Raw genomic sequence first — 13,388 nt, forward strand, 5'->3', positions numbered from 1 at the left:
CTCCTCCCGATGGGAACCTGACTTTGACACTGATGGGGGCCACACTCTCCTTTTCTTCTTTTAAACCAGGCCTCAGAAGTCTCTCGGAATCGGGGCGCCTCCCTCCTGGCCCGGCCGGGGCACAGCCTCGTGGCCGCCATCCGGAGCCAACACCACCATGAGACATTACCTCTGGGTGAGCCGTGCTCCCCTCAGCTCCTCCACGGCCCCCCTCTCTCCTGGGCTCTTCCCGGCCCACTTGGTCCCGAATGCCCCTCTCTCTCTCATTGGCAGTCAGGGCGACGCAGCCCGGCTTTGGCTTCCTGTCTGTGAGGACCCATTTGTTCTCTCTGGGCCTTTACCACAGCCCTCCTCCCTAGCTCTGTTCTGCCCAGCTGCATATCAGGGGGATGAGGGGGCTGGTGGAGCATTCTGGGGGGAAGGGGCTCTCTGCAGGGCCAACAAGGGGTCCACCTCACTGCTCTGCTTCCCTGCAATTGCAAAATCTATATCTGGAATCCTCAAAGACTGAATAATCCTAGATGGGGAGACTTGGAGGTCATCCTCCCTTTTAAATGAGGAAGCTGAGTCTCAAATTGGTTCAGGATCTTGGCCAAGGCCATTCAGAGGCTAAGTGGCAGAATTTGAACCCAGGGCACCTCCAGAGCCCAAACCAGTTCACTACATGTCGTGTCTCCCCCCCCACCCCCATTAGGGTCATGGAAAGCCAAAGCCCTAGTGTATCAATACGAGATAAGTACACGTCTTCTCTAGAGAGATCGGCCCTCCCCCTGCTCTGAGCCTGGTGTGGGTCATCCCCTGGCCAAGGGCCCGGCGGCCACGCGCATCTAATTCAAGCCCAGGCCGAGCTCCAACTAGTAAGAGAATTCCGGCCTGGACAGGCGAGAAGCCCGACGTGGCCTGGATCTCTCTGAGGATGAGGCGACTTGCCCTCAAAGCCCCTCCAGAAATCCCAGCTCACGTCAAGCAGCAATTTTCCCATCAGCCGAAAACTCATCTCTGGGCGTAGACTAAGGTGAGCGGGTGTTCTGTGCTGTCTCTTGCAGCTTATAATGACAAGATTGTCGCGTTCCTCCGCCAGCCAAACATTTTCGAAATGCTGCAGGAGCGTCAGCAAAGCCTGGCCCGGAACCACACACTCAGGTACGGTCCCTTTGTTTGGCCCGGAACTCGTCCTCTGTCCAGCTGGGAACCCCGGGGGCCCACCCCGCCCCCCACCCCACTTCCTTGGTGCACTCAGTTATTCCAGGCGCTGTCTCTGGGATTCTCAATGAGCTCCTGAATACAAATGGAACAACCCCCCCCCAGCCCTGTGGGAATCAGATTGGGAAAGAAGGAACCTCACAGAACATGAGTCCATCGCACAGACAGGACCCGGAGAGAAGTGACTTGTAGTTTCAGGAAAACTGCATTTTGAATAGCAGTGTCTATTCTAAATCAAGAATTTACTGATAGTTTATGTGTTTAGCAAATCTCAACTAATCCTAAATTCCTGGGTCCTTATGTAACCAATCCTTTCCCTTATAATTCCCAGTCTCCATTAAATACCTTTTTCTCTCTCACATTCATAGCTTTGTGAAAAATGAGGTTCAGGTTCCACTGTCTGGATAGTGTGGACAAGCTGGTAAGGGTGGAACCGATTGTAAGACAGGGAGACCTAGCAGGATCGCCCATCATGGGGTGCCCGCATCAGAGAAGGCGCTGGCTCCATGAGCAAAGCACGAGCTCAAAAGAACTGTGAGTTCAGAAACATCTCCACTCCAGGTGCTCATGTGAACTCTGTGGCCGAGCTGTCATGCAGCCTTCTGAGCTTACGCTGCTCTGAGCGGCCACAGTTGGACACACCGCACCTCGACTCCAAAAAGATCTTATTTTCGTTCTTTCTGAGCACAACTAACCATGGAAGCTTTGTGTAGCTGCCAGTCCCTCCACGGCTCCCTTCCGTAGGTTCTCTGCCTCATGTAATAAGGAACCGCTTCCTAACAATGAGAACTGCCCCAAAGTAATGAGTTCCCCCTCCTGGAGATCTTCAAGAGGGTTCTGAGTGACAAAAAAGACCAGTAATGCATCTTTTTAAAGGAGGCCGAACAGAGCACTTGTTAAGGATGCCCTAGAGGGAGCTTTTGTCCCAGTGTGACTGGGTCCCTCTCTGCCTCTGGGTCCCTCTCAGGCTGGAGATGCTGGGCTCCTCTGTAAGTAAGAGCAGCTGACCATTCACTCAGCTCGATGATTTTACAACGTTCTTTCCCAGATTGAGACCTGATCATGGAGGAGCCTTGTCACATCTGATCGGACCCCTAAGGCAGGAATCCTGCTCAGAGACAGAATGAAGCATCAGTAAAATGGCACATAGGCCCTCAGCCAGAAGGAATCAGACATAGGAGAATCCTAGAGGCATCGGGCAGCACAAAAGGCAGATGAAACCCAAGGGCCACAGGGTGTCATTGCTCAGCCACATGGGCTCCAGAGGAGATATTTGGGGTACCTGTTCCTTTAGCACTCCCATTTCTCCTGTAGTCCTCAGGACCAGTTGGGATCTTGCCCAGCCTCCTCCCTACCTGTAGAGCTTCTGAATGGCCAGCAGGTGGGGCTAGGAGACCGGCCCTTTGCTGCCTCCTTGGTACTAGAGTCCCCCACGCCAGCTGTGGCCAAATGTGTGTCCTGCACAAACCATACCCAGCCTCAAATCCTGGATCTGCCGAGAGAGACGAACCATGGGGGGCTTTTTGCCTAAAAACCAGCGTCTTCTGCACCTTCTCCCAATTCTTTGCCCGTGGAGGGAGTGTCCTGGGGCTTTGAAATCCCCAATATAATTTCAGACTCTTGTTAATTATTTTTTCTGAACTATATTTTTCTGTTCTTTTGTTACCAGGTGACAGTAATAAGTATTCCTTCCATATGTGCATATATAAGTACATGTGGTCTCTTCTAATAGATTTGCCGGCACATTTTTAATCACTTTCTGCGTGCAAGCATTATCATTAAGGAGCTGGCCTTCTAATGGAATTATTTATAAGGGAGATAGAGGGACAGACAGACAGATAGATAGATGGATAGATAAATGAATGGATGGATAGATAGACAGATAGATAGATATAAATAGATAGGTTGAAAAGACATCAATAAAAATGTATTTTTGAAAATAAGTGTCTCTTGTGTTGGAGAAAGAAGTCTTCCAAATCACAGTCAGTTGTTTGACATGGGATTGTCTTCACTAACCAGAAAGCAAAAGTTGTTGTGAAGCTATGGACTGTTAAGCTGCCTTGGGGAGAAGGGGCAGGATGAGGGGTACAAAAGGGGGGATTCATTTGCTTGGGTTCTGAAATGGAATGCTTTCTTCTTGTGTCTGACACTGCAGGGAGAAGATCCATTACATCCGCACAGAGGGCACCCATGGGCTTGAAAAACTGTCCTGTGACGCGGATTTAGTCATCCTGCTAAGGTGAGTGTCCGTGATCTTGGTGAGTCCACAGAACGGTCCCCCTTCTGTCTATCGGCGGGGGTGGGGGGAGACTAGGGATAGAAGCCCAGTTTAGGCCCTTCCCTTTCTCTGTTCTGAGCTTTCTCCAAAGCCAGAGTTTAGAAATTACTGAATGATAGACAACATCTGGTGGGAATTTTGTGGGAGCTGTAATTAGTGCTTAGTGTTCCTCAGGCTCTGAGATCCTGGCAGGAAAGATTTGGAAATCCCTGCGTGTATTATACCCTGCCTTGATCAGATGGTACTAATTAGGGCTCTTGCCTCATCATCCCCATGGAATGGAGTGACCCATGCAGACAGAGCCCTTGCTCTCCTTGCTTTGCAGCCTCTTTGAAGAAGAGATCATGTCCTACGTCCCCCTGCAAGCCGCCTTCCACCCCGGCTACAGCTTTTCCCCCCGGTGTTCCCCCTGCTCGTCACCTCAGAACTCTCCAGGTGAGCTCGGGAGCGGCATCCCGTCTGGGACGCCCTGTGTCCCTCCAGAAGCTTGACAAAGCTGGGAATGGCGAGAAATGAGTCTGCTGGTTGCTTTCTCTTGTCAAAGGCAAGACTTATAGGGATATGTGACTGCGGGAGTCACAGCCATCAGAGAAGAAATCCAAGCACTTCTGACAAAAGACCTTATCACTAAAAAAGCCAGTGGGCCTAAGCTCCAAGAGCAAGGGCTAAAGTGAGCAGGATAAGGTTCCCCGTCCTCTGTCCTGGTCAGTCCCTGCCTGCAGTTCAGCTCTGGACACCTCCTTTGAGGAAGAACATCATCTACCAGACCCAAGGGAGAGCCCTCGGAATGATGAGGGGACCCCTAACCCTGTCGCCAATACAAAGAGTCCCTGAACAAACCGAGGAAAGCCCAGCCCTGGGGAGGGAAGACCTGGGAGGGATGTGATGGGTGTCCCCAAGCATTGAATGAGTTGTCATAAAAAAAAAGGGATTTGTTCAAGAAGAAACATCCTACTGAGCAATGAAAGCTGCCCCCAAAGAATAAGAAGTTGCTTCTGGGAGTCTTAGATCCTCCATCACAGTAATTCAATCAATCACTTAATCAACTCCCCAAGTAAATGTTCATTAAGCAGGTACTATATGCTAGTCACATGATACTGAAGGAAAGTTTCTGTTGGTAAGGAGTTTACATTCTGATGGGGGAGACAACAAGGGCATATATAAATACATAAAGAATAAATAAATACTCGATATTTTAGAGGAGGTTCATGAGGAGATCGTGAAAGTGAGGAGATAAATAAGGGCATCTCATTTGAGCCTCACAACAACCCTATGGGAGAGGTGCTCCTAATATCTTTCCTGTTTACAGATAAGGATATTGAGGCACAGAGAACGTGAGTGATTTGTCTTTGGTGGCCCAGCTAGGGCCAGAGGCAGAAGGGATTCTCCAGGCAGGAACCCTACATACCAATGCTGATGTGTAATCAGCTTCCCAAGGGGTTTCCTGGAGGCAGGTGGATAGGAAAGGGACCAACTCCCCTAGAATGCTAAGTCGATTTATTAATGTGTACATAAACCGGTCCATGCTTTGGGTTCCCTCCCGATTCTGCAGCCTGAGGGTGCAATCCAGCGCCCGACTCCGTAGCCACCCAAAGTTTAGGATCTGTTCTCGGTTTGATTTTGGACATGTCGAGTTTAAGATGATGCTGGGCCTTCTGTTCAATAGCAATTGGTGATGGAGGACTGAAGCTCAGGACATACAGATATGTCTAGCTATGTAGATCTTGAAGTCATCTGCATAGAGATAATAATTAAGGCCATGAGAGATGATTAGGTCACCATAATAGCGAGTGGAGATAGGGTTAAGAGTCCTGGGCAACACCTGTAATTGAGAGATTTTAGAGAGATAATGAGCCAGCAGAGGAGCCTGAGAAAGAACAGTCAGACGCAGGGGGCAAACTGGGACAAAGCTCAGAGAGGGGAAGGTTGGCAAAGGTGTCAAATGCTTGGAAAGGATGAGAACTTCATCTGTTTGTTTTTTCTGCAAAGTATGCTAGAGCTGGCAAGATTTGTACCGCAACCGTTTTCCTTTTTCCGGGGAATTTTTAAAGAAAAGGCATTATTTGAATCTTGTTTTCATCTCACCTTTATTTCTTTTAAAGATCTAGCATTAATTTTTAAATTTTAGCTTGAAGCCAAAGGATTTGGGCAGGGTCCTGGGAAAATAAAGTGAGCATCTAATCATGTGTCTCAGAACTTGAAAATAAGTCAATTCACTCTTCAATAGGTATTTATTTAGTGCCTACTGTGTGCCAGGTACTATCCATTCTTCCAACTCCTTCTCATCCAATAGAGAAAGCAAGCAATAGGTCATCAATTATGCATCTGAAATTATGCAAACATTTCCTTACTAGCCATATTGTAACAAAAAAGGCAAGAAAAATATAGAAAAATTAAAATGATGCTTCAGTTTGCACTGGGAGTTCATCAGTTTTCTCTCTGGAGATGGATAGCATTTTTCACAATGAGTCCTTCAGAACTGCCTTGGATTGTTGTATTAATCAGAGTAGCTAAATCGTCCACAGTTGAGTAGCATTTCAATGCTCTTGTTATGACATACAATGTTCTTCTGGTTCTCATTTTGCATCAGTTCCAACAAATCTTCCCAGGTTTTCCTGAAAGCATCCTGATCATTATTTCTTCATCACCTTCATTTCTGACATCCTCCTTCCCCTGTCTCCTTGTCAAGGTATACAGTGTTCCTCCCCCATAGTCCACCAGCTCCGCAGAGAAGAACGCATTTTCTTGGCTCTTTTCCAGAGCTGAGCTCGGTCTCTCTAATTCCATATCAATCAGTCCCTTGTGCTTATATCACTGCAATCACTGTGTATATCGTTTTCCTAGTTCTGTATATTTAGCTCTATCAGCATTCACATGAGTCTTCTCAGCTGATGGCACAGTGTACAGCCCTGAAGCAGGTAATATCTGGGTTTAAATCCAGCCTTCCTAGCTATTGGGTTGGTAAGAGAATAAAATGAGAGGATTTTAGTAAAAGGAAATTGCAGAACTGAAAGTGCTCTATAATTACTTATTATCGTCATTCTCGTGTACCTCGGAATTCTTTGTAATTGTCATTTCTTACTTCCCCTTGAATCTGGAGGTGAGCATCGTAATTACAAAGGGTTCTAGGGACTTTAGAAGACACTTTTCTGGATGTTTCCTTCCTAGTTTAATTTGTTTTTCCATTTTAGTAAAATGATCTTGGCTATTCTTCTAGGAATCAGCGGGTGGTTTTTCAGCCTGTGCTTTTCATGTATAATTAAGAGAGTCATAGAATCGCCGAATTTCAGGGACGGAAGGGATCCCATGAGGCCTCTGGTCCAACTCATGCCCAAAGAATTCCCTGCTCCCATATATCTGTCCATGGCCATCCAGCCTCTATCCGAAGACCTCCAGGGGGACCTGTTACCTTACATGGCAGCTTATCCTAATGCTGGATTATTCTACTCCTTGGGAAGTTTGCTCATCCTCAGGCCTAAATGGGCCTCTTGGTGACTCCATTTCTTCTGCATCTGTCCTCTGGGGTTGGAGACTAGTGGCTCTACATAAGGCAAGCCTTAAAGGGTTTAAAAAAAAGTTCCCACTGACAAATGGGCCTCCTTCCAATCCCCCATGGCCAAAGACTTGCACCCTCTCCTCAGAGAGGTGGGGACGCTGGGTGCAGAAGGATGTCCACACTGGCCGGTGGGTCACGGGCTGATTCGGTTTGGTTTAGCTGTGCTCCAAGGAAGGACTAGTCTAAAACAGCACTAAAAGTCTTTCCCCCCAAACCCTGTTTTAACGACGCTCTGGTTTTCCCCGCAGGCTTGCAGAGAGCCAGCGTGAGAGCTCCCTCTCCCTACAGGAGAGACTTCGAAGCCAAGCTCAGAAATTTCTACCGGAAGCTTGAAGCCAAAGGATTCGGGCAGGGGCCAGGGAAAATAAAGTGAGCGTCCCAGAGTGCGCCGCAGACCCTGAAAACAAGTCAATTTTCTATTCCATAGCTATTTACTGAATGTCTGCTGTGCGCCGGCACTGTGCTGAGCACTCAGGAAAAAACTCTCTGCCCTGGAGAAGCCCACAGTCTTTATGAGGGGGGACAACATACAAAAGGGAGTCTGGGAGGTGGGGAGGGGGCAAGGCACAGGAAGCACTTAATAAACGCTCGTTGACGGGACTTGAGGGTGGGAGACAATGAGAGAGTCTGCGTAAGCGCTGATGTTCTCAGAGTGACATCTTGTCCATCGACGCCCTGCCTTCCAACGGCTCCTCCACCATGCTGCTTCTGTATCTTTCCCAGGCTCATTATACGCAGGGACCATTTGCTGGAAGGAACCTTCAACCAGGTGATGGCCTATTCCCGTAAAGAACTCCAGAGAAACAAGCTCTACATCACCTTTGTTGGAGAAGAGGGGTATGGTCCCAAAACCCACCATGGGGACTAGAGTGGGGGCTGGGGACCCTGGATCCTTTGTCCTAGGGAGAAGGGTCAGTTGGAGTGGCAACAGCTCAGGGTGGCAGGGTGCCTCAGGGCATTTGGGGGTTGTTTGTTTAGCAGATGTGTTGGGGGCTCCTCTGGCTGGGACCAGGGGCCTCCTCAGGCAGGCCCTACCAAGAGCATCTCATATGGACTATGTGACTAATAGGAGAGGACCCAGCAAGTTCAGATCAGAAGGCTCCATACAAGGAGGCTGGCCATTGGGCGCTTGACTGGCCACCTGCTAAGAGACAGCAAGGCTGCCGTTTCCATGAGGGAGGGGAGGGCCCACTCAGAAAAGTCCCGATGCTTTTGTGTTCTTTCAAGTTCCCATGTTCCTCTTTGACCCCTTCAGGCTCTGAGAATGTCAAGGGGGAGAAGCCCCCTCCTCCCCTCGCCCTCCAATCTGCCCACTGCTCCATAGGATGCTAAGTGGGAATCCAGCTGTCCACACTCAGAGACCAAGGCTCGGGTCGCCATGTTTTCTGCCCTCAGAAACAAAAAAGAACAAAAGTTTAGGACAGTGTAGCCCTGTAAAGCATGGCTTCCAGTTGGAGCCTGGAAATGAGCCCCCCTCTGCTTCTGTTCCAGCCTGGACTACAGTGGACCCTCGCGAGAATTCTTCTTCCTTCTGTCTCAGGAGCTCTTCAACCCCTATTATGGCCTCTTTGAGTATTCTGCCAATGACACGTACACCGTCCAGATCAGCCCCATGTCTGCCTTTGTGGAAAATCATCTCGAATGGTACGGTCTCGTTCGTGTTTGGGTGGGGAGAGGAGGGAGTGGGGAGAGATCATGGGAGGGGGCTTGCAGCTAACATGATGGAGGAATAATGCAGAGGGGGGTGCCAAAGTCACATGAGCTGAGCTTCCTGAAGGGTCTGAAGAAGAGAAAGTCGGCAGGGGGAGGATCACTGTGCCTCAGCATGGGAATGGCTGCCCTGGGAGGAGGGACCAACCCGCTCTGCTTGGCGCCAAGACAGAGCCAGAAGCAGAGCAGGGGAGGGGAGATGCCATGGACGCTGCTCTTTTTCATGGGCTGTGACCCTGTCCCGAGCAGTCAGAGGCTCCAGCTCTAATTTGTCTGACACCGAGACAGCCAGCAGTAGCAGCAGCAGCCACGGAAGCAGTGGGTGCATCGCAAAGCCAGGCAGGAGGTGGGGAGGGTCCCAGAAGCCCTTGCTTCCATCCGCCACTGGAGAAACGTGGCAGCCCCGCTCTTTCCCTGGAGGAGTTTGCCACTAGGAAGCCCTTTGAGTTCTAAGTCAATGCATCCTTATTAACATTTCAGTGAGCAGGGAGCTTATTTCTCCTACTCTCTGGTTCAGCCATTGCCCAGTTCCCCAAGGCCACTGTCCAGTTTGTCCCCCTTCTCCGCTCGCCCACACAGGCCGGAGTCCCTCATATCCTTCCCATCTCTGCCTTCTGGGACAGCTTCCTCTTCCTCTGAGGTCCGTGACAGGGAAGCCATAAGATGGCCCAGAACATGTCTGGGCGGACTGAATGGAATTCCTCCTAGGATGCTCGCTACCTATGAGGGCCTTAGCCTAGAACGTGAAAGAGTTGGCCATCATCGGGCAGATGAGGAAGCTAGATCCAGGCTAGCCAATAGAGAACCACTGACCCTTCAAGCACCTACTGTGTGCTAGGCGCTGTGCTAGTGCTGGGAATTCAGAAAGAAGCAAGAGTCAGTCCCTGCCCTCAAGGGGCTTCCAATCTAAGGGAGAGCTGCTGTTCAATCATTTTGTCTTGTCGTGCTCCTCGTGCCCTTATTTGGGTTTTCTTGGCAAAGACACTGGAGTGGTTGCTATTTCCTTCTCTGGCTTACTCTGCAGATGAGGAAACTGAGGCAAACAGAAGGAAGTTTCTTTCCCAGGGTCACCTAGTAGGAAGTGCCTGAGGCAGAGAGACTAGTTTCAATTGAAAAATGAGATCAGACTCAGGATTGCACAAGTATATGGAGCTGAGGAGAGGAGAGAAAGGGCGAGAAGCAAGTATCGAGAGTGAAAGGGCGAGAAGGCACCCATGAAGAGAAGATAATTCACCAATTAACCAGTTCACCAGTAAAATTTCCCCGGATCTCAATGTCCTTTCTGTCTCTAGAGGGACTCGAAAAGTTCAGTCAGTTAGTTCATCAGTCAGTCAGCTAGTTATTTATCAGCCAGTCAATTAGTTGGTCAGTCAGTCAGTTGATCAGTTGATCAGTTAATCAGATGGTCAGTTAGACCTCTGTTAGTTGCTCAGTAAGTATTTGTCAAGTGCCTCCTATGTATGTGCCAGGCACCGTGCCCAGCGTGGGGATGCGAAGAAAGGCAAAAGCCCGGTCGCTGCCTCAGTCTGATGGCAGACAAGAAGCGTGGTGAGGGGTGTAAGCCGGAGGGAGCAGCTGGGGCCACCATAGTGCGGAGCGCTGGGCTAGACTCAGGCTCATCTTCATGAGTTCAAATCCAGCCTGAGACATGGATTGCTGTGACCCTGGGAAAGTCACTTAATTCTGTTTCCTCATCCAAAAAAGGAGTCAGAGAGAGAAGTGGCCAACTCCTCCAGTATCTGCCAAGAAAACTACCAATAGGGTCACCACAAGTGTCATGGTTGGATCTGCCTCCTTTAGGGAAAACACTGGCCCCTGAGTAAAGGATGTGGGGAGAAACTTAAGGCGGGTAGCCCTACCAAGTCTCCCCCTGGAGTTAATTGAGTAGGGGGTAACAAGGTTGCACAAGGAGCTTTAAGAGGAGCACTTTGTAGCCTAGTGTGCAGCATCTCTGAGCCAGTCTGCAGACAGGCTGCCTTGTGTAGGTTGCCCGGGGTCTTCTGGCTCCTCCCCATGAGCCTCTGCTCAGGCCACGCAGGCTGCTTGACCGCTGGACTTTGCAGGATATCGCCCCTACTAGCTGGCTCTGGACTCGCTCTTCAATGTGCAGGGCGGGTCCTTTTCTGCCTCCAGCTCCCGCTGGGCTGGATCTCCTGGGCCCTTACAGCTGGCTCAGCAGGCCCAGAAGCTTTGGGACAGATGCTCCCCCAGCCCTCGGCTTGCCCTATGGACTCCTCACTGGCGATTTAAGTCCAGTCTCCCTCCCTTCCCAGCTTGCTGTCTAGGGGAGGGGGAGAAGGGAGGGAGAAAGCATGGAGCACAAGGTTTTGCTGGGGTGAATGCTGAGAACTAGCTTTGCCTGGATTTGGAAAATAAAAAGCTATTATTAAGCATTTTTATAAAGAAGCCACTTGAGATAGTAGGAGGACAACCGTACTATGTATTAGACATGATAGAAGAATCCACTGCCCTGGAAGTGACGAGTTCAAATCCCCCCTCAGATACTATCCGTGGGACTGGGAGCAAGAGATTTAATCTCCTCCCTAAAAGGAGGCTCCACGCCCCCAAGAGCTGCCCTGCCCCAGATCCTGGCCGACGTGAGGGGCTCCGAGGAGATCAATGGCACCGGCTCCAAATGAGCTCAGGGTCAATGCGGTGAGGGGAGGGAGAAGTCAAGGGTGAAGGTCACGAGAAGGCCACTGCACCCAGTAGAAGCTTTTGCTGGTGGCGAGGAAGCAGCTGGCTGAGCTTCTGCCCCAAACCCAGAACTGGCAGGAGAAAGAGAAGGAAGGGGGCAAGGGCAGACCAGGCCCCGGGCCCCAGAGCTGAAGCCGTGCTCACGCTCGTGCCCTGTCTCCACAGGTTCCGCTTCAGTGGCCGCATCCTGGGTCTGGCCCTCATCCACCAGTACCTTCTCGACGCCTTCTTCACGCGGCCCTTCTACAAGGCCCTGCTCCGGCTGTAAGTGGGGACTCTGGGGTCTTCTCCTTGCGCCCCTTTTCCTGCAGGGCCTGGGAAACAGACTGTTGGGCCCTTGATTTCTCGCCTCTTGGTCCCCAGGCCCATTGCCGTACTCCTGAGCTGGGGAGCTCTCAGCCAGCCAGGACGAGCTGTCACCCCAGAAGCCTGGGGGCTGAGTGTCCAGGGCCACGGCCGGCGCTCTTCCCCTCCTCTGGTTGAGGACCGTGGCCTCGATTCACCGTTTGGGGGTCCTGGGCTAAAACCTGCCATTGGTTTTTATAGTTGTTCAGCCCAAGGCCGTGGATTTGCAGGCAGAGTTAAGCCAAGTCAACAAGCATTTATTAAGCACCTACTATTATGCCAGATGCTCTAGCAAGCACCAGAGGCTGATGGTCAGAGATTCCCAGCTCTGCCATGCTCTGAACCACATCGGGAAGGTCACTTAATCATTCTGGAGCTCAGGCTCCTCGTCTCTAGTGATAAGTATTAGGCTCTTATGAAGGGCCTCTATATACACCAAAGAGAAGGTGCTATCCTATGTGGTAGAGGGACTTTCCTCCCCTGGGGGTTCCCTGCACCATCGCAATGGCAGGGCCAGTCCCTCTCCCATCCCGGGCTCCAATTACCCGTGACACTGAAGGATTACAGGGATCTTGTCAGAGGGACCCAAAGCAGCCCGGGGTTTCCGAGGCTGGGCTGGCCGGGTTAGCACGGCCGCAGCTGGGGCTCCCAGTCTCTGTCCTTCTGCCCCGTCCCAGGCCCTGTGACCTGAGCGACCTTGAGTATCTGGACGAGGAGTTTCACCAAAGCCTGCAGTGGATGAAGGATAACAACATAACAGACATCTTGGACCTCACCTTCACCGTGAACGAAGAGGTGTTTGGGCAGGTCAGTGTCTGGGCCAGAGAGCCGGGAACCCCAAGAGCAAAGCGTCCCCTCCCGAAGAGGTATCCCTCTGGCGGCTCCACAGGCTCTCGGGATCCACAGGTCCAGAACCTGGCTCTCCTTCGGTGCAGAGTGGGGCTCTCTGCTCATCCCAGCTCCTCTGTGTGGCCCCATTCCTAAGCACCCTCCAGGAGGGGCTTCCCCATCCTCTCTGAGGGGCCAGAGCCGCCCACTGCTCTCCACATCTCCACATCTCCACGTCTCCGGGGATGGGAGCCCCATCCCCAGCTCCCCTCCCTTCAATTCAATTTTAATCCAACCACACTGGCCTTTCCCTCCAGCATTCCCCTGGAAACTCCTCCCTTTGCCCACCAGAGAACAGCCCTTTTTGTTCTTACTTGGTTCTTACTGGGAATTGTCAGGCCACACACTCAATGAAAAGGCAGAAAAGAGTCTATGGGATGGGGGCTGACAGCAGCGCCATCGCCCCGGCCCTCTGGAGAGTGGGGAAGTTTGCTCACCTGCTTCCCCCGGAGCAGATAAGGCCGCATTGGGACGGCCACGTTGGGCCTGCCACGGGGCTTCAGGTTATTTCCTGTTCCTTCAGCCTAAAAGAGTGGCTTCTGTCGTGGCCCTAATTCTAAAACACATTTCCTAACCCCAGGGCAACTCAGGAGACAAGAGCCAAGAAACTCTCCAGTTACCAGTAACAGAAAAAACTTTGGATCAGGGCCCCATACCCAGATCCAAGGGGAGAAGCTCCCTGGTTTCCACAGCGGCTGGGGACACGCTCGC

General features: G+C 51.1%; 1 protein-coding gene across 1 annotated transcript in view; it reads left to right on the forward strand.

The window, feature by feature from the left end:
* The window catches only part of HECW1 (HECT, C2 and WW domain containing E3 ubiquitin protein ligase 1), a 234,034-nt gene that overhangs the window by 208,645 nt on the left and 12,001 nt on the right, over window positions 1-13,388 (forward strand). Inside the window, 9 exon segments of the mRNA XM_074284517.1 lie at window positions 70-175; window positions 1,047-1,143; window positions 3,359-3,442; window positions 3,807-3,916; window positions 7,286-7,406; window positions 7,761-7,874; window positions 8,529-8,681; window positions 11,610-11,708; window positions 12,467-12,596. Coding sequence (XP_074140618.1) covers window positions 70-175; window positions 1,047-1,143; window positions 3,359-3,442; window positions 3,807-3,916; window positions 7,286-7,406; window positions 7,761-7,874; window positions 8,529-8,681; window positions 11,610-11,708; window positions 12,467-12,596 — 1,014 coding nt within the window.

Source organism: Sminthopsis crassicaudata, chromosome 1 (assembly GCF_048593235.1).
Source record: "Sminthopsis crassicaudata isolate SCR6 chromosome 1, ASM4859323v1, whole genome shotgun sequence".
Taxonomy (NCBI): Eukaryota; Metazoa; Chordata; class Mammalia; order Dasyuromorphia; family Dasyuridae; genus Sminthopsis; species Sminthopsis crassicaudata.